Source organism: Salvia hispanica, chromosome 2, assembly GCF_023119035.1.
Source record: "Salvia hispanica cultivar TCC Black 2014 chromosome 2, UniMelb_Shisp_WGS_1.0, whole genome shotgun sequence".
Taxonomy (NCBI): Eukaryota; Viridiplantae; Streptophyta; class Magnoliopsida; order Lamiales; family Lamiaceae; genus Salvia; species Salvia hispanica.
Genome location: NC_062966.1, coordinates 12,163,939 through 12,185,953, shown reverse-complemented (window position 1 = coordinate 12,185,953; position 22,015 = coordinate 12,163,939). Strand labels below are relative to the sequence as shown.

At 37.0% G+C, this 22,015-nt stretch overlaps 3 protein-coding genes across 6 annotated transcripts; 2 read left to right on the top strand and 1 right to left on the bottom strand.

Moving 5' to 3' along the window:
* Positions 1 to 3,580: 3,580 nt before the first annotated feature.
* On the bottom strand, positions 3,581 to 7,748 carry LOC125204540 (UDP-N-acetylmuramoylalanine--D-glutamate ligase-like). Of its 3 annotated transcripts, XR_007173581.1 has the most exons (14): positions 7,615 to 7,748; positions 7,135 to 7,239; positions 6,900 to 7,043; positions 6,588 to 6,704; positions 6,385 to 6,489; positions 6,161 to 6,223; positions 5,963 to 6,089; positions 5,602 to 5,684; positions 5,146 to 5,362; positions 4,890 to 5,017; positions 4,720 to 4,794; positions 4,490 to 4,610; positions 4,087 to 4,244; positions 3,581 to 3,911 (listed from the first exon to the last, which is right to left on the bottom strand). XR_007173581.1 is itself a non-coding variant. In XM_048103227.1 (13 exons), exons 1-13 carry the CDS (start codon positions 7,714 to 7,716, stop codon positions 4,138 to 4,140), a joined length of 1,494 nt encoding a protein of 497 aa, XP_047959184.1. In that variant the 5' UTR covers positions 7,717 to 7,724; the 3' UTR covers positions 4,022 to 4,137. The 3 variants fall into 3 exon arrangements, 2 of the variants coding, with proteins under 2 accessions (XP_047959184.1, XP_047959185.1); XM_048103227.1 differs by lacking the exon at positions 3,581 to 3,911 and having other exon boundaries at positions 4,022 to 4,244; positions 7,615 to 7,724; XM_048103228.1 differs by lacking the exons at positions 3,581 to 3,911; positions 4,087 to 4,244 and having other exon boundaries at positions 4,505 to 4,597; positions 7,615 to 7,724.
* Positions 7,749 to 12,236: 4,488 nt separating this feature from the next.
* Positions 12,237 to 16,362, top strand: LOC125207434 (transcription factor bHLH48-like). Of its 2 annotated transcripts, XM_048106774.1 has the most exons (7): positions 12,237 to 12,976; positions 13,050 to 13,172; positions 13,286 to 13,351; positions 14,945 to 15,013; positions 15,433 to 15,501; positions 15,795 to 16,008; positions 16,099 to 16,362. In XM_048106774.1, exons 1-7 carry the CDS (start codon positions 12,554 to 12,556, stop codon positions 16,104 to 16,106), a joined length of 972 nt encoding a protein of 323 aa, XP_047962731.1. In that variant the 5' UTR covers positions 12,237 to 12,553; the 3' UTR covers positions 16,107 to 16,362. The 2 variants fall into 2 exon arrangements, with proteins under 2 accessions (XP_047962731.1, XP_047962730.1); XM_048106773.1 differs by having other exon boundaries at positions 15,795 to 16,362.
* A 5,064-nt stretch (positions 16,363 to 21,426) lies between these two features.
* On the top strand, positions 21,427 to 22,015 carry LOC125208102. Its single transcript, XM_048107659.1, has 2 exons — positions 21,427 to 21,888; positions 21,922 to 22,015. The coding sequence occupies exon 1, from the start codon at positions 21,471 to 21,473 to the stop codon at positions 21,804 to 21,806; it is 336 nt and encodes a 111-aa protein (XP_047963616.1). The 5' UTR covers positions 21,427 to 21,470; the 3' UTR covers positions 21,807 to 21,888; positions 21,922 to 22,015.

Genomic DNA, 22,015 nt, shown 5'->3' with positions numbered 1-22,015 from the left:
GAGGAATTAATTGGTGGGTTTTGTGAAGGAATAAGTCTTGAGAAAATGCTTCTGGAATAGGCCCACGTATTGCAGAAACAAAGTGTGATTTGAGGTGAGGACTGTGTGTGAGGGGGTGGGGTGTAGCAGTGAAGATGATCAAGAAGAAGGATTTGAATGACAAGTGAGTGAGATCATATGGAATGGTATTTTCGAGGTAATTTTAAATTTAATGGCATAATAAATGTAGAAATTTACTTTGAAATTTGCTTCGACGATGCTAGTGCTTTCAGATTTTCAGTAATTAATTATTAATGTTTTCGGGATGTGGTTGTTTGTTTTCAATAGTATATCCATGCATGAAAAAATTGATTTTTTTTAGTACCAAAAAAAAATGATTTTTTTATTACCTAATTTTATTTTTTTAGGGTGGAATATGCACTTTGGGAAATGAGACACAGAGAGAGAATTGTAAGATTTATTTTATCTGATGTCCGAAACCATTATTTTCCTCATGTTACTAGACTAAATTACAAATTTACAAGATACACTCCACATTGGTTTTTGTTCTTGAGGTCCAAATTGCTCCAACTCACTTTTAAATCCTTTCATTTTGTTTCATTTCATGTGATGATGAAAATTTCCAATTGAATTCATATATTAAGTGTAAATCATAAATTTATGATCAGTTATACTTTAAATCAACATATCCTTTTTTAAAATTATAAAAAATTACCCGGACTAAACATAATTATCTAGAATTATATGTGTACAATACAGTACATCTCTAATAGATTGGAGACACGGCAGGGATCCCCTTCCGTCTCTCTAGATATATTTGCATCATGTTAATTCATTGGCATCATTTTTATATCAAAATATTACAAAATTCGATTTAATCTTTTAGATTGTAAAGAAGTAGACTAGGTTTTGAAATTGAAAAAATACCAAAGGGCCAGGTCTAGCATATAAGACTATTTTTACATATCTCCAAAATTGGATGGTTTAAAGCTCACTTTTTAATGTTTTCATGAGACCATTTAAATACAGAGTCGTAGTATGAGTCAATAATAAAACGTAACATTAAGAGTGTCCACTATAGTTGGCCGGGCCAAGCCACAAAGTATGGTCAGGACACAAAATCGTGGTCGGGCCACCAACGCCCATGTTTTCCACTATAGTGGGCATGCCCAAGCCACCAAATAATTTATTTTTTTCATTTTGTGTATATTTTAATTAAAAATAGATATATTTATAGAATTTGTATAGGAATGAGGTAAAAAAATGTGTATACTTATAGAATTAAAAAAAAAAACAAAAAAATTGAAAATAGGGAGAGCCGCGGCCGGGCCACGCGAGTGGCACTCTCGTGGGCAACCCCCCAGCCACAAACACCCATATTTCACACTATAGGGAGTCGCGGCCGGGCCACCGGAGAGCCACGAGCCACGCCCATGTTAAGTATTCCTTGTTTATAGTGCTTCCACTAGTTTCTCTTGAATCTGTTTTTTAATATTTGTCACATTTGCTTTTTACTATATTTTTTTATTAATTATACATTCCACCAATACATTTTCTTTATATTTTATTATAAATATAAAAATAGGATTCATATTCTACTCATTTTTTCATCTTATTTTCTATTAAATTCTTTTACAACATGTGTTTGGTCAAAGTGTGACGTTTAATGATAAATGAAAGAAGTTATAGATGTCGCACTTGGGATTATAGCATAAAATTTAAAGATATTGTTTTATGTATTAAATGATGACGAAAAATTATATTGTTATGTATATATATTAATGTAGGAGAGATTTTTTTTATAAAAAAAATTGACATTTTTTAAGGGTGAACTAAACAAAAAAGTGAATGCTACTCAACAATTTAATTATTAATTGTAAATAGATTGGTTTATAATATTAGCCCAATTTAATATAATGGGGTCGGTTAATAGCCCATTAATCTAATCGGAATTTTATTAAATGTTAGTTATATTTATTTATTACAGTGTCGAGTATATAAAATATGAGTATAATATACTACTAATATGTAATTCTTCAACTTACATTTTTATTTAATTGGAGTTGTAAAAAAGTATTTATTACGTTAATGTTTAATAATCAAATTTTATTATAAATAATAAAGGAAATATTATGGTGTATAAAATTGACATAAATAATTACTAGAATCTATTTAATCTATTTAGTATACATTTACTAAAAGAATGAGTTAGGCTTAATATAAATAGTTGAAGATGATCAAAACCATTCCTTTCATCCCATAAAACAAGGACACTTCGTTTCCGTCCATCCCATAAAAATTGTCTATTTCAATTTATGAAAATTGGGTTTATTTCTATGCATAGTGTTCAGTGTGTAAGTGACAATATTTTAAATACATTTCTCTTTCTCTTTCTCTTTCTCTTTACTACTTTACCAATTATGCATTAATTCTCGTATCATCTCAAATGTTTATATTTTTCTAGGACAGAGGGTGTATAATTCATGTGCAATAAAAAAAAAATTACTCCCTCAATTCTATAAAAATAGAGATATTTAGGATGACACATGTTTTAATGTATAATTAGTAAAGTTGAAGAGGGTGAAAAAAAGTTACTCCCTCCGTCCGCCATTAGAAGTCTCATTTATGGGCGGCACGGATTTTAAGAAATGTTAAGAAAAGTGGGTGGAAAAAAGTTAGTGGAATAGGGGTCCCACTTGTATATATTAGTTTTAAATGAAATGTGAGTGGAATGAGTTAGTGGAAGGTGGAACCCTATTACCATTTATGGTAAAAGTGAACCGGGACTCTTATTCACGAACGGACTAAAATGAAAAAACGGGACTCCTATTCGCGGACGTAGGGAGTAGTATTTACATATGTTAGTGGAGAAAGTAAGAGCATTAGCAATGGTTGGCCGATGGAGAGGCCCTCCTGATCGGCCCCATCGGCCAACCATTGCAGGAAGAGGGCCGATCAACCGACCCCTCCCAAGGTCAAATACATCGGCCAAAGCCGATGAAGTGAGGCGATGATCGGCCATCCATTGTGGAGGATGGGCCGATCATCGGCCTATTTTTTTTTGGTTTATTCCATTTTCTCTACTATAAATACCGCATCCCATTCTTTACATTTCCCATAACAACATTTTATCTTCTCTCATTTTATTTCAATTCAATTTCTCTCTCTAGTACATTATCAATGTCTCCGGTAGCGATTCCCACGACTAAGTTATAAACCGAGTGGTGCAACGCATGCTTGCAAGGGCGGCACGACGTCGTGAAGAAGCGAACCAGGAGGCGGTTCCAAGCCCAATCCGCCGTTGTTAATCGGTCGACCGATTTAATATATTTAATTTGATAACATATTAAATATAGAAGTGCTAAAAAATTAAAATAAAATAGTGATAATGTGGAAATGAAATAGAATAGGAGGACCCTATGGGAGGGCATTCCATTACAGGGAGATAAGCCCTTAATGTTGATGTGGAATGAGAGGGTTCTATGGGATGACCCTTCCATTGTGAATGCTCTAACACGTACTATCATTAAAGAAAAATAAATTAACAAAAATAAAAGTAAACTATTTTGTATAAGACAAATTAAAATATAAGAATCTTTATTTTTATAGAATGAAGTACTAGTAATATAATTCATGGGTGAGGCTGCCCTAGAATGCTTAATAAATGTTATTCTAATCAAGAAATAGAAAAACAAAAATATCGGAAATAGATATTTTTGGGTGAAAGCGGGCGGTCGCTAATTTAATTAGGAAGCTAGCAAAAGCACGAATTATTGGAGGGCTTGTAAATAAATAAATAGACTCCACTTGGGGCATGTGTTGTCGGGAAATTATGCAGCTAAGAGGGCACAGTTAAATCCGCTTTCTCAGAGAATCTGCGCATTTTATAGGGCTATTTTCGTAAAGTCCCCCTAGAATTCAAATTGCAAACACTTCAGCAATTTATTGGTGAGAGCAATAAATAAATGGATAAATGGAGAGGGGAATACTAACTCTTTCACATTGGTAGAGCAATAGAAAGTGAAAAACCAGTGTAGTCTATAAAATAATTAACCAAAATATATTAACATTGATTCTGCAACTTACCTTGATCAAAATCCTAGCGTCAACAATCAAGTCGATGGTCTCAACTCTCAACTAGACCTTCATGGATAGAGCAAGCTCTTGAAAGAACTTTCCTCTATGCTCAAAGTTTATGAACTCATCAAAACTAGCACAACCTGGACTCAGTAATATGACATCCCCTGCAGTACAAAAATTAAACAATCATCTTTTATTCACCAACTTTAAAACAAAATTAATAGTTTCATGCTTGCAGTTGTGGTTAAGATGTAGCAGAATTGTGGAAACCAAATCCAAGCTTCGTTCATTTTCATGTACAAACTACTCAAGTATTCTTTGAATCCTTTTGTGGTAAAAGAGAGTGGATTTCCATTTGAATTCACTATATTAGGTAGCTCTTGTATTAGTTTTGGATGCATGATTCTACCAGGTTTTGCCATGTTCTTTGCTAAGCTCACAGCGCCCTTAAGATCTTTTGCTTGTAAACAAGGAATGGCAAGACCATGAGACGATAGAGTGTCTTGGATCAGCAATCCTGAAGAACCAAACTTGATAACGGCGAAGATGTATGAGTCCAGGCACGAACATATTGACGGAGAAGATGATTTTGACAGCTTCAGTGAAATGAGAATGCTGAAGTAAAAATGAATCACTTACAGTGACAACACCTCGGTGGTTCTTCAATGGCTCTATCAGATGCTCGAAACCATTAGAACCTTGGGCGTCCAAAATCTGGAAATAGCAATGGAAAATGTCATCGATTGATAAAAAAATTGGTGTGCAGTCATAGCTTGTGTGAAAATAGAGCCGGAGGCAAAGCACATCACCTTTGAAAGACCACCAAGCAAAACCACAGCCTTCTTTTCTTTGAGACCAGTTAAGCCAGCATATGTTGATTCGACATTGGTTGCCTTGCTATCATCTACCCAGGTTACTCCATTACCATCTTCATGAACTGAAACAGGATGTCAGGTAGACCAAAACTATTTGAAATGATAAAAATTGATCACAGACTATCACTCTAAATTTTCAGAGTAATTCTAAACGAGCCATAGAAATGCTCTAGAGGATGATGGTGTTTACCAATTTGCATTCTATGAGGTGGAGCTTTTAATCTATCAATTGTCAAACTAATGGCTGCAGTATCAATTCCAACGTCCAGCCCGATAACAGATAATGCAGCGATGGCAGCATTGTAGTAATTGTGTGTTCCAACAGCCTTTATTGCATTCAATGGCAACTGCGAGAGAAGCCCAATTCCGGGGACATTGAAGTTGGCTACTTTCTGCTCCATGTCAACCTTTCACATGTTGGCAAGAAGAAGATAAATTTCACCAATCAGAAACTGATCAAGCTGTATCTACAATGCAAAGTGGAATCGTGACCAGCATATGTTTCTATAACAGTCCAACATGGAAGATGACCAATATGTCTTCTAAGATAAACAGATAGGAAGCCTGCATGCTGCCAGAAATGCTGAAACAAGAAAATCACAGTCACGTGAAAAATGCGCCAAAATGAAGTTAAAATTTTTCTTACTTCGACACCAGGATAAGCACCAATCCAAGCAAACATACATTCATTTCCATGACTCGCAATGGCTTCAGTAATATATGGATTTCCTGCAGACATCAAAAAATGTTACACATCATGTGATGGCTTACACATGCACATACACATAAACTTACACTAACACTTACACATAGACATAATGTACAATTGGGACAAGATATTGAGATAGTAACATTAAAATACGTTTATTTGCTTTCAACAGTTGATGAGTTAACATATCACTCAATAAATCTTTAATTAAGTCAAACCAATGCCTAGAGCTGTGTATAATACTAGAACAAAATGGTAAGCAGGCAAATAGTGGAAAAGAAAGAATTTTGTTTCATACCCATGGGAAGAATGGCAATCTTTCTGCCACTCATGTGGGAAAGTACACGGCACTTGATCGTGGAATAATTAGTCATAGACTTGTGTCTCTCTAGGTGGTCAGGAGTGAGATTTAATATCACAGAAACCTGAAGTTACTAATGTGAGAAAACTCGAGTAAAGTACAGTAAGAACGAAAACCCACACAAATTCTACTTACTGAAGGCGAGAAGAACTTGTTTGGAATTTCAAGCTGATAGCTGCTTACTTCCACTACAGCAGCCTAGAAAGATGGAAACAATCCCAATACTGAATGTGGCTACTTTTAGAAGAATCCAACTTCAAAGTCAAAATATTGTTGCATGTTGAGTCAAACCCTGACCAGCTGCAGCATTCTGCAGTTGATACAGTCTTACGGATAAAATAATCTAAGTTCCTTCTTGCCTGGTAAGGTTCTTGAGGTGATAACAAGCACTCAAAAGCTGCTTCTGAGAGAGGAATACCAAGATTTCCCCCAACAAATGTTCTGATGTTGGAATGGTTGAGCATCTGTATCCCGAAATTGGTATATTATCGAAAAGGAATTACATGATAAAGTTTGTACTACTACATAAAAGCATGAAAGCATACACAAAGAAAATAGGAACCTGTCCGGCAAAAGTGGCCACTGTAGATTTTCCATTAGTTCCTGTGACAGCCAAAACCTTTGTGCATCGAGGGAGTACTTCAGCAGCAAAATCCAACTCAGATATCACACGCTTTCCCTTCATTCAAAACAAAAGAATCACGCATGCCCCATGACTCGACACCAGCAATCTTAAAGCAATATGAATAAAGTAGAGACACAAAAGCAGAAGGAAGAACTCAGCACAAGCACAAACAAATATAAATATCAAGAAATGATCTAAGATACAAGCCTCCTGGCTAGATAGAATCTTTGAACATTAAATCGAGCTTACAGATTGCAACAAAGATGATAGGCAATAATTTTCCAGAGCAACTCCTGGGGAAACAACTATGAGATCGGCCTCGTCAAATAACTCATGATCAAAATATCCAAGAATTGTCTTCAAACGACCATCTTTAACATTTAAAAGTGTTTGCTGCAGTTAGAATACACTGGCATCAAGACATATAAAGCAAAAACAATCAACTAGAAAATCACTAAAGTCAGAAATCAATGCCACAGCAAACCTCCAGTGGTTTCAACGTCTCATTCTGGTCAAGGGCGAGAACTGAAGCACCTCTAGCAAGAGCAAGTTTAGCCGCTGCAATCCCAGACTTCCCCAATCCTATAATCTACAATTCAAACCCATTCTTCAAGTAAAGAAACTTGCCATATTTTAATTTTGATTTCAGTTCAGTTCTATATAAACTGATTAAGCTAAAAATGGACATGTATTGCGAAACCTAGAAATACAGCTAGTACAATTCACCATAGCAGCTCTGTTTTTGACACTCAACACAAATATTAAGTCCTCACCACGCAGAATCACCATGGTTTTACTCCCAAACGTACCAAACCTCATAATAATGCATCGTACAAAGCCAAACTTTCAGGTAGGCATAATATCAAACAGTTAGAAGAGATTTTAAACTCGCCCATTATTTAAGGAGTAGTAATAAAAACCCAAAAAAAGGAAGTTGATAGAAAAGAACAATGAGCAGGCATACAGCGACTGATTGCCCTTGGAGATCATATGTGGGAAAGGAAGCTTCAATTTTAGGGCGAAATTCTCTCTCCAGTATAAGGATTCTTCCGGAAGTTGCAAGCATCGTCGTGACTCATGAGCTCAACATTAGGTGAGGCTCAAAAAAATTGTTTTATGAAGTGCTGCTGTAACAGAGAGCGTAAATAATTTTTTATTAAAATATATGAATAGTGTATTGATTAAAATAATTTTTATAACACTCACACTTTTTTTGTTAATAGAGGAGAGCAATGGTATCTCGGTGGGGTAGCTGTAATAGCCACCTCAAAGGTGAAATGGGACGGTTGATCCATGAGTAGTTGATCCATGAACAGACACTTCAAAGGATGGAACAATTGGCCCCAAGATATAGAGATCAAAAGATATAAAGACACTGATGGATCATCTGACTATTTCGTTAAGGATGCACAATTCTTACACCATTCGGATTTGAATTGCTCGTACTTCATTCGTTTGGAGTTGGCAAGCCCATCGCACTACTGAGTCTGATATATAATGTGCCTTCTTAAGTCATATTAATTTATATTAAAATAAAATTTTAACTTATATATGTTGTTATATTTAAATACATGAGATATTATTTATTAGGATAGTGTTATATTGCTAATTCATCCTTAAATTGCTAACTACAACTAAATAATAGACATTGGATCATGAAATCAAGGCACAAGATCATATCATCTATTCATGAGTATTAATACAATGCACAAAAAATGTCAATTAGGGGTAGGGGTGTCGAACGGGTACCCGCACCCGATTTTGGCCAAAATTGTGGTCTCGATACCCGCCCCGCACTGTGTCGAGTATTACCCGATACCCAAGTCGGATATCCCGCACCCGACACGACAGGTACCAGACCCGATCCGAATTTTTTTTGTTATGAAATTATTTTTATTATTATTTGCATTATACTCAAACTTGTTGATCGTCATCCGTAATTATGTTACTTAGTATTTTGATGTATCCTAAAAAAAAGTCCACAAATCATTAGACATTGAACATCCACAATTTAGTAAGTACATGTATATGCTACTTAGCTACTGGATGTATAATGCACATGTGTGTGTAGCATATGCCACTGTATATATTAATAAAATACATATGCTACGTATTATATACTTCATCCGTCCACAAAAAATAGGGCAATTGGTGTATGGCACGAGTTTTAATGTAGAATTGATAAAGTAAGAGAGAAGGAAAAAACAATAAGAAAGAAGAGAAAAAAAAAGTAAGAGAGAAAGAGTGTTAGTGCAAGAGATAAATTTTACTGCTAATGGCATAAGTGGTAAATAAAATTATGAGTAGGTTTATTATTTTGTTGAAAAATTTTCATAAATAAATGTGCTCTATTTTTTTATACGGTAAAAAATGGTAAATGTGCCCTATTTTTTTGGACGGAGGGAGTATGTAATATTGGTATTTGTATGTGGAAAAACATGCTTTACTCATAAAATGACAAAAAATTATACTTTCTTCTTCGAGAAAGATTTTTCATGAAAAAAGGTAAATATGATAGTTACTACTATAAGACTTTACCTTTCTATTACCTCTCTTCTTGGAGACACTCTTAGGTTGCCTCAAGTAATTGAATTATTAGACTTGTGTATATTCAGCTCATGAAGGAAGGAGTATTAGTTAGATATTGTTGAGTTTTGATTCCGTGTTTCATCTCTTTTTGTACAGAGCTACACCACGGTATATATGGTGAACTTTGTGTACTGTTTTATTCATTAAATCGAAAGGGAAAATATCTTCTCCCATGTCTCTCCCTCCTGGTCTAGTTGTGAAAGATGTACCTGTAGGCTTTGGTTAGTTGGTATGCAAACTAAAGAAGTCCCTATATGGCCTCAAGCAAGCCTCTAGGCAATGGTATCTAAAATTCTCCCAAGTTCTTTCTGGATTTGGTTTGCTTCAATCACAATCAGATCACTCGTATTATTATAAATATTATGTTGATGGCTTATATTTTGGGGTTGTGATTTATGTGGATGACATTCTTGTGGCAAGTAGTGATGAGCACACGATATCTAGCTTCAGAGATTTCCTCTCAGGCCATTTCAAGTTGAAAGATCTTGGTTCTCCAAAATACTTCCTTATATAGAAATTGCAAGAAATGAGAGTGGCATTTTTGTGTCTCAACACAAATATGCTCTTGATTTGGTTTCTGATGCTGGCTTGCTGGGGTGCAAACCTGCTTCTACCCCTATGGATGCAGTGAATTCTTTACATTCAGATGCTGGAGATTTGCTACTTGACTCAACTCCATATAGAAGGCTTATTGGGCGTCTGATGTATCTTTGTCTCACCCGCCCTGATATTACCTTTGCAGTAAACAAACTAAGCCAATTCTTCTCTAAGAGCATCTCCAATGGTAGGCTAGTGACCGGCTAGCCGATTGACGTGGCTAGCCGGTCGGCTAGCCGAACCATTGGAGTAGGCTAGCCGAATTTCGGCGAAAAAACCGGCCAAGGCTAGCCGATTGCGTGTGGCTGGCCGATGCGCTGGCCGCCATTGTGGCGGCCCGATCGGCCAGCGACGATTTTTAATTTTAATTGTTTTAATACCTATATAAACGCGATTTTAGTTTTATTTTCATTTGCACCGCTTGTTTTAACGAGTTTTCTCTCTCTCTAACTTTCTGTACAAGAGCATCATCGAGCGATGAGTAACGCGGGTGGTAGCGGTGGTGGTAGTGGTGGGGATGCTTGAGGAGTACGAACGGAGGATGAACGAGGCTATGAATACCTACATGAACCGCGAGATGGAGCGGTACATGCGTAGGGTGGAACAGCAGGCGATACCTCGCCCTCCACGGGTTATCCACGCCGAGCAGTGATTGATCGGGATCACGCCGCTGCACATCGGCGGTTGTACGACGACTACTTTTCGGAGAACCCGCGGTTTCCCGCACACATGTTTCGGCGGCGTTTTAGAATGCGCAGGGAGTTGTTTATGCGTATCGTTGGCGCATTAGAGCGTCGATATCTGTGTTTCCGCTTCAGGCACGATGCGGTTGGCAGAGACCGGCCACACCCCTATTCAAAAGTGCACGGCGGCAATCGGCGGTTAACTTGGCCTACCATACGGGCGCGGCAGACATGTGGGATGAGTACCTCCACATCGGTGAGTCGACAACCCTGGAATGTCTGAAGTATTTCGTGAGAGGGTGATGAACGCTTTCGGTGAGCAAGTACCTTCGAAGCCCTACTCCCGAAGATTGTCAGGAATTTGATGCAGATGCACGGGGAGAAGCATGGGTTCCCGGGATGTTAGGCAGCATAGATCGTATGCATTGGGAGTGGAAGAAGCTGTCCGACTGCCTGGAAGGGGGCCTACACGACCAGCTACAAGTCAAAGAATCCCACGATGATCCTCGAGGCCGTAGCTGATTACCGGCTGTGGATCTGGCACGCGTATTTTGGGGTAGCCGGGTCGAATTAAGCGCGATTTTGGCCATTCTACCTATATTTTGGCTTGTATATTTGGCTAAAATCATTTAAGTACTCCATTAGTTATGTTTCTAATTAATGTATCATTAATATAATAATATACTATTATATGTTTTTCATTTGTTTCAATTTTGTTACGTATGAATATATATTATAGGCTATAATCAAAGTTATTTATGTTTTTTAATTATGATCATATTTTATTATTTATACTACTAGTAAATATCATATATTCTGTATTAAAATTTTTAAAAAGTCCTTCTGAACTACTAAAATAAATTCTCTATTATATAATAATAATAATAATCTCTATTTTATATAGTGAAAAATTTCAAATAACAAAATGCAAAAAATTATTTATATAGTAGAAAAATATAAATTGAATATTAAATTTCTAAGTTAATGTAATTATTAATCGTACTTCCAACTAAAATTTCTGGATTCGTCATCGATCAGCCAATCCTTTTGCAACTTTACTCTCCAAGATGGACTTCATTACTATCTACGGTCCATCTTGTGGAGGCCTATTAGACTTGTGTATATTAAGCTCATGAAGGAAGGAGTATTAGTTAGTTATTGTTGAGTTTTGATTCCGTGTTTCATCTCTTTTTGTACATTGATACACCACGGTATATATGGTGAACTGTTTGTACTGTTTCATTTATTAAATCGAAAGGGAAAATATCTTCTCCCATTTCTCTTCTCTGCAATTCCCGATCTCATCCTAGCTCCAATGGGGTCTAGTTCATGATCTTATCAGAGTCATTTCTCTTTGTAGCAAAATTTTTATTCTATATCATAATTCACTCTTCAACATCTCTCTTATTTTATTTTCTTAACTTTAATTTTGAACACATTAATTTTTTAATCTCGTGTTCAAAATAAATATCTTCAAGTAACTTTGGGACGGCTTACAGCATGGAGTACTACTATACTTAAAAGTGTCAGCTGCAAAAACAATCGCATGGTTATCAACCGGTAATTTCTTAGATCTAATAATGTATTAAAAAATATTAAATGCTATAAATGATTACACGAAGAAGAAAAACAAGAATTTGTGAAAGAAAATTTCGTGCGGTAGCGACCCCACCAAAAAAAGCAAAGAATAGAGAAGAAAGAGTGGGGCCCTGTGCAACCGCAGCTCTGGTGGGTACAGTTTGGGCTTCTGATTTCTGATTTTTAGCACTGACAAAATTTTCAAAAGCCAAATCCATTACGCTCCACAGATAGAGTGAGAGAGGACTCCGATTTTGACCGCCATTGATACGAAGCTTTCTCACTCTGCCCAACCTCCTGCCACCCTGGGAAAAGAAAAACCTGAAAAAAAGGAAGAGGAGGAGGAGGAAAAGAGAATAAAGTTTTGTTCTACAACTGCTTTCTCATCTCATCAATCAACATTGACTCCATAATTTTTTGAATTTTGAGTTAATTCCCACATTTCTCAATTTTTTTATGGAGCCCGAACTCGAACCACCTCAGCTGCAATTTAGATCCGCTGAAATGGGGTGCGCGTTCGACGACTTTCACGGACTCATCTCCACTCCACAGGTCACCGGTGGCAGCTCCTTCACGGCGCTGCTCGAGCTTGCCCCGCCGCAAGCGGTGGAGCTCCTGGTCACGGAAGATTTTCCGGCTAAACAACCTCCGCCGCCGCCAATTTTTCCTACTGATATCGGTCTCATCCACCGCGCCTCAAAGTTCTCCGTCTTTGCTTCGGCTGATAATTCTATGGAGAGCAATACGATTCTCTCGGTCTCAAACTCGATTCCGGTGAAGCAGGAGGAGCTGGACGCCGACTCCCGCCGAAATTCCTCTTCTCCGGCGGGTTCGGATCAGAGTCTCAAGTCCGGCAAGCGAAAGGAGAGGGAGAAAAAGGTAAATTCACACTCTGTAGCACATGAAACCTGTGGAATTTATTAATTCATTTGAAATTGTTTTTCTTCTGCAGTTGAAAGAATCGAATAAAAAGAGCAAAAGTAAGGCAGCAAACGACGACGGCGAGGAGCTGCCTTACGTTCACGTCAGAGCTCGCCGCGGCCAAGCCACGGACAGCCATAGCTTAGCTGAAAGAGTAAATATCTCTGGATCCCATTGTTGACCTCTACGCATCTCGCTAATCTTGATTAGGTAACCTTGAGAACTGCAATTAAGTTGTAATTAATGTTTAATTGCTGTCGTATGCAGGCAAGGAGGGAGAAGATTAATGCCAGAATGAAGCTGTTACAGGAGCTAGTACCCGGATGCAACAAGGTTAGCTGTCACAACTGTCTGTTATCCATTATTGTTAGTTCAATGGGGTCTAATTGTGGGGATTATGTGAGGGAGCAGCATCATTTCTTACTTGAATATGACAGCCTTTTTGCTAATGATGGGCTGATTATAATTTTGGCTTGTAGATTGTTTGTTAATTAGATAATTATTGATAATTGCATAAGCGTGTCACTTTCAACTTTTTTAATTGGGAAAAAGAAAGGAAAAAGTGATGGCTTTTGCATCAAGAGAAGTGGTGGGGTTCTTCTGAATTGTCACTCTCACCCCTCTTAATTCTTGTTTTGTGTTTAATCTTTTCGGCCTTTTTAAATCGGTTCGTTAGCGGTCCTTGTTAGGCCCTTGCTGTCATTTGCTAAGCAACGTTGTGCTTTCTTCCTCCTCAGCTAGGATTGATATTTTCAGGCCATTCTTAAAATACCTTTTGTGCCTTTGCTTTTGGCTCCTTTAACCAAGTGCATTTGTAGGTGTGTTATTCAGGGTTATGATTAAGGTGTTTGGAGATTTTGGTTGGAGTTCCTGCTATGTTATTGGTCTACAACTGGAAGCATATTTGGGTAGCAATCAATCTAGGAAGATAAGTAATTGGTCAAGGCTGATTACTAACCTGCACAATATGCTAATTAATTGAAGAATTAAGACGAATAAATTTTTCTTCGGATCTATTTGGATAAAATTATAATATGGTGCCAAAAGTGATTGTATTTACATTATTTCTGCCAGTCACTGTAGTAATTGTTGGGTGTCGAGTGCGCAATTTATGTGATGTAAAATCACATGTTAGTATTTTATCATAATCAGTCGTGAGAAAATAGGCAGACAATTGGAGCACTAGATCATTGTGGGTGGAACTGGAAGAAGCTATTTTCCTCATCATCTGTACAGGCCATGGGGTTAATGTTGCCTGGCAATAACTTTCAGTGAAAAGGACTCGTGAAATAATGGTGTCAGAATTGATATCATCTGTCCAAGCAGTTGTTCATGGTCGTCTGTTATAAGATCACCTGTATATGGTTCTCACTCCAATGCACGACGTTTGTATAGTTACCAAAGTTATCTTGATATTATTGATCTGGGTTGGGTTGATATACATGCATTTTAAAGTCTCCATTCTGACATTTGTGTTTTGCATTATTAGAACACCTCTTAATAACCAACAACTACTGTATGGCCCCATCAGCCAGTGAAACACAGCTGCATTTAAAAAAAATCATCCTTTGATGTGATAACAGTAAAGTAAAATAGAAGGAGCAAGGTTGCCAATAGTGAATATGGACTATTTCTATGGGACGGACGAAAAAGAAAATATGGCCTGTTTCTATGGGACAGAGGGAGTATATCTTTAGATAAATCGATCATCTTTATCCCAGATCATCCATGTAAATGCTGCAATTATTTTCATCAAGGTCTTGAAATATACAGTTGGTTGAAGGTGTGAGGTGGTTTGTCTTGATTTTTCTTTAGTGATCCAAGAAAGTTCATGATGTGATTTTTATTTTTCTATTAGCTATTTCTTCGCTAGGATACTATCCTGCATGTATAGAGAGCAGTGGATTTACCTTTTTTTGGCTATAGATTTCAGGAACTGCAATGGTGTTGGATGAGATAATTAATCATGTCCAAGCTCTTCAACGCCAAGTGGAGGTCAGACTTAGTACTTCATTGCCTTTTATATATAGTGATCGATCCATATCTTGTTCGGCGTTGCAGTTTGACTAGATATTATGCAGATTATTTGGGACTCATTTAAACAAGTATGAAACTCGAACATATCTCGCCAGAATTGGTATAATGCATTTAAATAGATGTTTACAAAATACTACCAGTCTGAAAAATATTTCACATGATGTTAAAAACTTGATGACTGTTGAGGTGACAAAACCACTTGTTATTCCAGATTCTAACATCCAAATTAATCAATGTACTACTAGATTTCTTACACAAATAGATTTATAAATGGGAGAACCTGAAATAGAGTGTATATTCACTTAGAGTAGGTTGTCATCTTTCAGTTTCTTTTCTCTTATTGCTTTAGCTTATTCAGTCTACTTTTCTCGCACCAGTTTTTATCCATGAGGCTTGCTGCTGTTAGCCCAGGAATTGATTTTGACCTCGATTCCCTATTCACTGTGGTAAGTAGTATTTGGCTTATAAATTTTTTTCACTATGGCCGTGAAGTAGTTTGTCAAAATTTACTTCTAATTTATGTGTATGCCAGATTTTCATAAAAAAAAATAAACATACTTTTAAAATTGCAATCTTGGAAAAAGACTACGTTCTGCTTGCATTCTCATGGATGATGCATCCCTTGTTATTTCTTATGCCTTTTGATGCTATATGGTTATGCATATAGAAAGAGGCCTTAAAAAATCTGCTGTAAATTTGATTTAACTTTCGTGCAAATATCTTGAATTTTTACATGTAGAATGGATCTTCAAACGATAACAGCTACAGTGGCATTTTCGCTCCACCCATCTGCACTGAGGGACAACTCGATGGGGCCAGACAATTACAGCTCCAACAGCTGTGGCATTGTGATGAGCTTCATCAGTCTGTCTGGGCCAGAGAAACTGACACCTCTAATTTCATTGCTCCTGCAAATTCTCTATTGAGTTACGACTCTACCTCCGCGAATTCAGGTAAACAAGTTGCTCCACGATGTACCACTTCTTAGAGACTCTAATTCTTAAGATGAACTTGTGAGTTTTTACCTTGTTGTGACCCCACAGCCTTCTAAGCAGTCCAGCCACCTGAAAATGGAGCTGTGAATTATGCGAGGATGTGGTTTGTATATATATGTGGAGGTATTGTAATTTAGTAGATATATAGTTGAGAAATATAGTTAAGATCTCAGCAGCATCAAGCTTGGATTACTAAGTAAGAATTCTAGTTTTATGTTATACTAGTAGATAAGAAGGCCATTGCTACTAACTGAAAAAAGTCATCACATTTATGAGGTGCTTCATTTAATGAGAATATTTCAACTTATTACACCCTCAGCTTTTTGATTGGTCATTTGCTGTCTTCCATTATTTTTTAAATAATTTAGAACCCTTCCGCTCTTGTTTTAGGAGATAGTATTTTTTTTGTTGATGTGTTGTATTATTGTGTACTGAAAGGCTATGGCACTGGTCGAGTTTATTACACGAAGATATTTAACTTTCTTGGATAATGAAAGTGAACTTTTCCATCCAAGAAAATTGACACTATTATATCAGTAGCAACTTGCGATAACATAAATAAATTGAGAAAAAAAAATTAGTGTCACTCCCATTTCCAATTATTCCTCGAACTACATAACAGAAACAGAGACGCGATCAGGGAAGATCCTTAATTTATACTCCTTATGTCCGGTTAAAAATGCAATGTGTTCTGTTTCGAGTTGTTCGATTAAAAATAAAGTATTTCTTATAATAGAAACAACACTTTTTCTACATTTTCCACGTTCTTACTTTACTTTCTCTTCATTAGAGTATTCTTATTCGTGCTCTTATTTAAGAGCACGGAGGTGGGTCCGGACCAATTTTTACTCCCTGCCCTTAGATAAGAGCATAACACCCACATCCGTGTTCTTTCGCAAGGACAAGTTCAAGGGTCCCCCATTCTATTATTCAATTTAAATACTTCAATTACTAAAAACATTTTTCCATTATAAAAATACATTAAAAAATAAAAATTACATAATTAAAATCTTAAAAAATAAAAATACATAATTAAAATCCTAGAAAATAAAAAAATACATAATTAAATATATAAAATTAAAAAGACCCACTACTCATTGCTGAATTTCGCCCAAATGTGTTTGATTAGGTCTTTTTGTAGCTTAATGTGGGTTATTGTATCGCGCATTGTGTGTCTTGTTTTGATCCTCTCATTCATCGTCGTATGCACACCTCGGCGTGGGGGAGATCTCGCGGTTGAGCTTCCGGCTTCATCCTCGTCGTAAAAATTAGCCGCCATCGGTCTTTCGTCAGCTATAATCATGTTGTGCAAGATAATACACGTGTACATGATGTCGGCGATATTCTTAACGTACCATAGCCGAGACGGGGCCTTAACAACGTTGAATCGGACTTGAAGGACCTCAAAAGCTCTTTCGACCCGATCAGACTCAACGCTGCGCAAAAAGAATCTGTCTCGGCTCTTGCGGATTGTTGAACGTCTTCACCAAAATCGACCACCTTGGGTAGATACCATCGGCGAGATAGTAACCCATGTGGAATGCATTTCCGTTGACGGTGAAGTCGATCGCCGGTGCTACACCATTCAAAACATCATCGAAGAGTGGTGAAGAATAGAGCACGTTCAAGTCGTTGTTGGATCCGGCAACACCGAAATATGCATGCCAAATCCATAGGCGTAGTCGGTGACCGCGTCAAGGATAAGCGTTGGGCCGCCGCCTATGTGGCCGCTTAAGTATTGCCCCCTCCAAGCAGTCGAGCAATTCTTCCACTTCTAGTGCATGCAGTCAATGCGCCTAGCATACCGGGAAAACTGTGGACTGTTTCGTGAAAATGAAGCGACCGTTGACAATCTTCAGTGGTGGGTGCCCGAAGGAATTCCTCGCCGAAAACAGAACTAACATCGTCGCAAAAATTTTTGAGGCATAGGATTCCAGTTGACTCACCCACTTGCAAATACTCGTCGAAGAGGTCAGCCGTTTGCCCAGTAGCAAGTTGTCGGATGACACAAGTACACTTTTGCAATGCCGAGAGACTTTGCCGACCGGTTGCGTCTACACCTGATTGAAAGTATTTAACACAGGCGGACAATGTGTTGACAATACGCATAAACAACCGTTTTGACATATGAAAACGGCGTCGAAAGTATTCTTCTGGAAACCGCGGCTAGTCGGAAAAATAGTCGGCAACGAGCCTTTCGTTGGCTCCCTACCAATCACGATGGATGTTAGCGGCGGCGAGTTGATCTAGTTGGTCAAGGAGGAGGGGGGGTATTGGCGGCGACATAGGCTTCATAGGCGGCACGATATTGTTCTTGGTATTCTTGTTCTTCGCGCTCCGCTTCCACAATGAGATCGGTGAAATCCATTTTTGAATTTTTTTAGAGATGGTTTGAGTGAGATAGGATGATGTAGATGATTAGTATGAAAAAATATGAATGAGAGATAATTTGATGTGAAAAGTGGATTATGAATGTGTGTATTTATAGATGATTTTGGGATAAAAAAAATTCAAAAAATTCCAAAAAAACGTCCTTAAACGGCTCTATTTTTTGGGAATCCAAAAATATATTTTTTAATTTTTAATATTAATTTCAATTTTTTTTTTTAAAAAAAAGAGAAAAAATCAAATTTGCCAACGGATATACCATTGGTCAATCGCATGGCGCCACGTAAGGCTACTCAGCGGCACGGATGGACAAATGACCGCTGCGGATGCTCTTAACTCATAACACAACACAATATAAAATCTCGTGTTGAAAACAAATATTTCATATATATTGGGATGGATCGTCCATGGCAAAATGGAAAAAATGCCATGCTTTGCCATTTCGATGAATCTACGATTTAAATTCTTACTTTTTTTCATTTTAAGTAAATAGACCCATTCGTTCACCTAAATCATTAAACTTACATCCTACTATAAAATTAATATATAAAAGTGATGTTCACATTTACTAGCTTATTTTTTTTCTTTTTTCTTCATAATGTCAAACAACTTCTTAAAATTTATGTCGAGTCAAAATGAACTATATTTGCGAATGGAGGGAACTAAGGATTCCAACCCCTAATTATAACATTTTTCAGAAAAATCACTTATCCTTTACTTGCACTAAAATGATTCCCAAAAATATCTCATTAAAATTACTTTTTAATTTCACATGCTTGTTTAATTATGCTATTTGTAAATTAAATATGAATGATTTAAAATTTAATAACATTTTAACTCGTTTATAAAATTATATTTGAATAACTAAAATTAATTTAAATGCCAAAATTTTCATAATTTTAATTCTCCAAGGTTAATTAATTAAAAATAATAGTACAATGTATTAATCACATCTCACATGCAAGTAGCTAAACTAAGGCATCAAGTTATTGGCTTCGGATAAATGTCTAGTGTGGACACAATGCTTGATTAACATTGTCTCACCAATCAAGCTTATTTTTTCAGTTAGGTCGAGAAACTTGTATGGACTGTAGATCCACCACTCTCCGTTGTCAGAGCCTTCCCTTTCACCTTCTTCTTTGCCGCTTTGTGACTCATGGGTGAGCTTCATGCTACTTTCGTTTGAATTTGTCGACACATGACTTAATTATGGTAAAGATGGCAGCCACCATTAAATAAACATTATAACATGAATTATAGTATAATATAATTTATAAATAATTGGAAGGGAAATTACAATTATTTATGACACTTTCTTGTGTTTTTTCATGATTAAGTCGTATCCTTAGACTTAAGCTAGTGGAAAACTATCACCGTCGCATGGAAATAGAAATTTTTGGGGTGACATGAGTTTAAAAGAAAGTAGGAGAAAAATAAAAATAAAATGTAATTATAGTATTGTTAGTAGAAAATGTGGTCCACTTTATTAGATAGAAAAGAGTTATCAAAAATAAAAGTGGATTATTTTTTTGGGACGAACTAAAACATAAAGAGTCTTACTTTTACGGAATGAAGAGAATAGTATTACTCCTATTTGTTAGTCCCAGGGAAGCGGGAAAATTGGTAAGCGGTGTTTGAAAGATAATGCGGTGGATGTGGGGATCAACATCAACATAAATCAATGTCCAAAGTTTGAAGTTCGTGAACAAATTCGATGCGAGAAAGAATGTGACATTGAGCTGGAATCGACTGGAGCGTGTGTAGTCTGTGGTTGGTAGGGATTTTTAGTTGCGAGGACGTGAGGATACAAAATGTCAGCTTCGATGGGCGTGGTAAGTTGCGTTTTTTGCTTGCATCAAGTTTTCATTTTCTGTGTGGTACTTTATCATTGTTTATGATATGTGAAATCTCTATTATGTATCTGGATAAAGTACTACTTCCTCCGTCCACCAACGTAAGACTAATTTTGATCGTGCACAAATTTTAAGATATGTAGTAGAATGTGAGTGGAAAATATTAGTGGAAAGATGGGTCCTACATTAATTCATTAGTTTTATAGTGAAATGTGAATTAAATAAAGTCAGTGGAATGTGAGTTCCATTATAAAAATAGTAAAAAAACAAATGAGACATTTGTTGGTGGACGAATCAAATGACAAAATGGGACGTTTTTTTTATGGACTAAAATAGTAAAACATTGACCAAATCACACAGAGTAAATGCAATTCTTTGTTACAGGCTAAGCATGACTCCTCCCAAGATACTTGTCTGTACTAAGAGAGTCTATTTATTATATAAATCATACATTAATTGCTCTTATATGGAGTTCTCTGCATAACCAGCATTACAATCCATTTGGCCTTTCAATGAAATCACCAATTTTATAAATCAAACATGAAAACTCATCTCAAAAGATGAGTCTCTTAGGAAAGAGAGGACTCATTTAGTCTATAAATCCTACACCAGTTAATCTTACGACCGATGTTGGACATATAATATGTAACATTCTTCTATGAACTCACTTTCATCGAGATTTTGACACTAGTGTTGTAGATTCTAAAAAGGAGTAATAAAATACTCCATCTGTTCGCGAATAGGAATCTCAGTTTATTTCTTAGCATTTTTATTAAAACTCGTGCCACCAAAAAGTGAGCCTCCTAATGGCGGACGAAGAGAGTACACTCTAGTATTAAGTGTGGTTAATAAATTAATTGAAATAAATTTTAATTGAGTTAATAAATTGTACTGGTAATTAACATTGTGATTGGGGATGTGCTTAAAACCTAATTCATTAATAAATTACATGTAGAATTTGAGATATTACTACAGCGTAGACTGTAATGAATATTTATAAAAGTACTGCGGGTCGAAACTAAAATGTTTACAAATTATAATTCCTCAGCTGAATATCCTCTAACTATAAGGACTAAAAGTGAATATAGCAGTTTACATACGACGTCGTATATACGTCCCCAAAACAGGTTCGGTGACCATTTGAATCACAGAACACCATTATACTCCTCTCTCACCATAATGCCGCCGTTCGCGACCGCCGCAAACACTCTCCGGGCTCGCCTGACCCCGTCGCTTCGTACTCGTGGCGGAGGAGGCGGTCCAAGCCGCTGGACCACTCCGGGCCACGAAGAGCGACCCAAGGGTTTTGCCTTCAACCGGACGCCGGAGCCGGCTGGGCAATCGCGGAAGTGGGAGGATTGGGAGCTGCCGTGCTATCTCACCAGTTTCCTAACCGTCGTCATCCTCGGAGTGGGCCTCAGCGCGAAGCCCGATCTCACGATCGAGACCTGGGCCCACCAGAAAGCCCTAGAACGGCTCGAATCGGAAGCGTCGCAGCGCGCTAACTCTGATTGACGAAGAAGGTATCTTCTATTTGCTTTCGCTTTTCTTTCCCCCCTCTTCTTAATGAGGGATGTGGCGACGGAGGGATCTTCGTGAATTATAAGATTTTGTGCAGCTGAACTGTTTGGAGAAATAAATGTAATTGACTGACTGGCTTTGCTGTTGGTGTTTTAGACTTTGTTGTTTTCGGATGCTATCAATATAAGGGATTTTCAGTGTTA

Bases quoted from the DNA above. Each gene is read 5' to 3' on its own strand.
- LOC125204540 (XM_048103227.1), bottom strand. From the start codon at position 7,716: ATGCTTGCAACTTCCGGAAGAATCCTTATACTGGAGAGAGAATTTCGC. The intron at 4,795-4,889 runs GTGATGTGCTTT...TGCTATTTCCAG, and splicing joins TGCTTGGTGGTCTTTCAAAG to ATTTTGGACGCCCAAGGTTC. The intron at 4,245-4,489 runs GTAGAATCATGC...TTTGTACTGCAG, and splicing joins AAAGAACATGGCAAAACCTG to GGGATGTCATATTACTGAGT.
- LOC125207434 (XM_048106773.1), top strand. From the start codon at position 12,554: ATGGAGCCCGAACTCGAACCACCTCAGCTGCAATTTAGATCCGCTGAA. The intron at 13,173-13,285 runs GTAAATATCTCT...TGTCGTATGCAG, and splicing joins GCCATAGCTTAGCTGAAAGA to GCAAGGAGGGAGAAGATTAA. The intron at 13,352-14,944 runs GTTAGCTGTCAC...TTTTGGCTATAG, and splicing joins TAGTACCCGGATGCAACAAG to ATTTCAGGAACTGCAATGGT.
- LOC125208102 (XM_048107659.1), top strand. From the start codon at position 21,471: ATGCCGCCGTTCGCGACCGCCGCAAACACTCTCCGGGCTCGCCTGACC.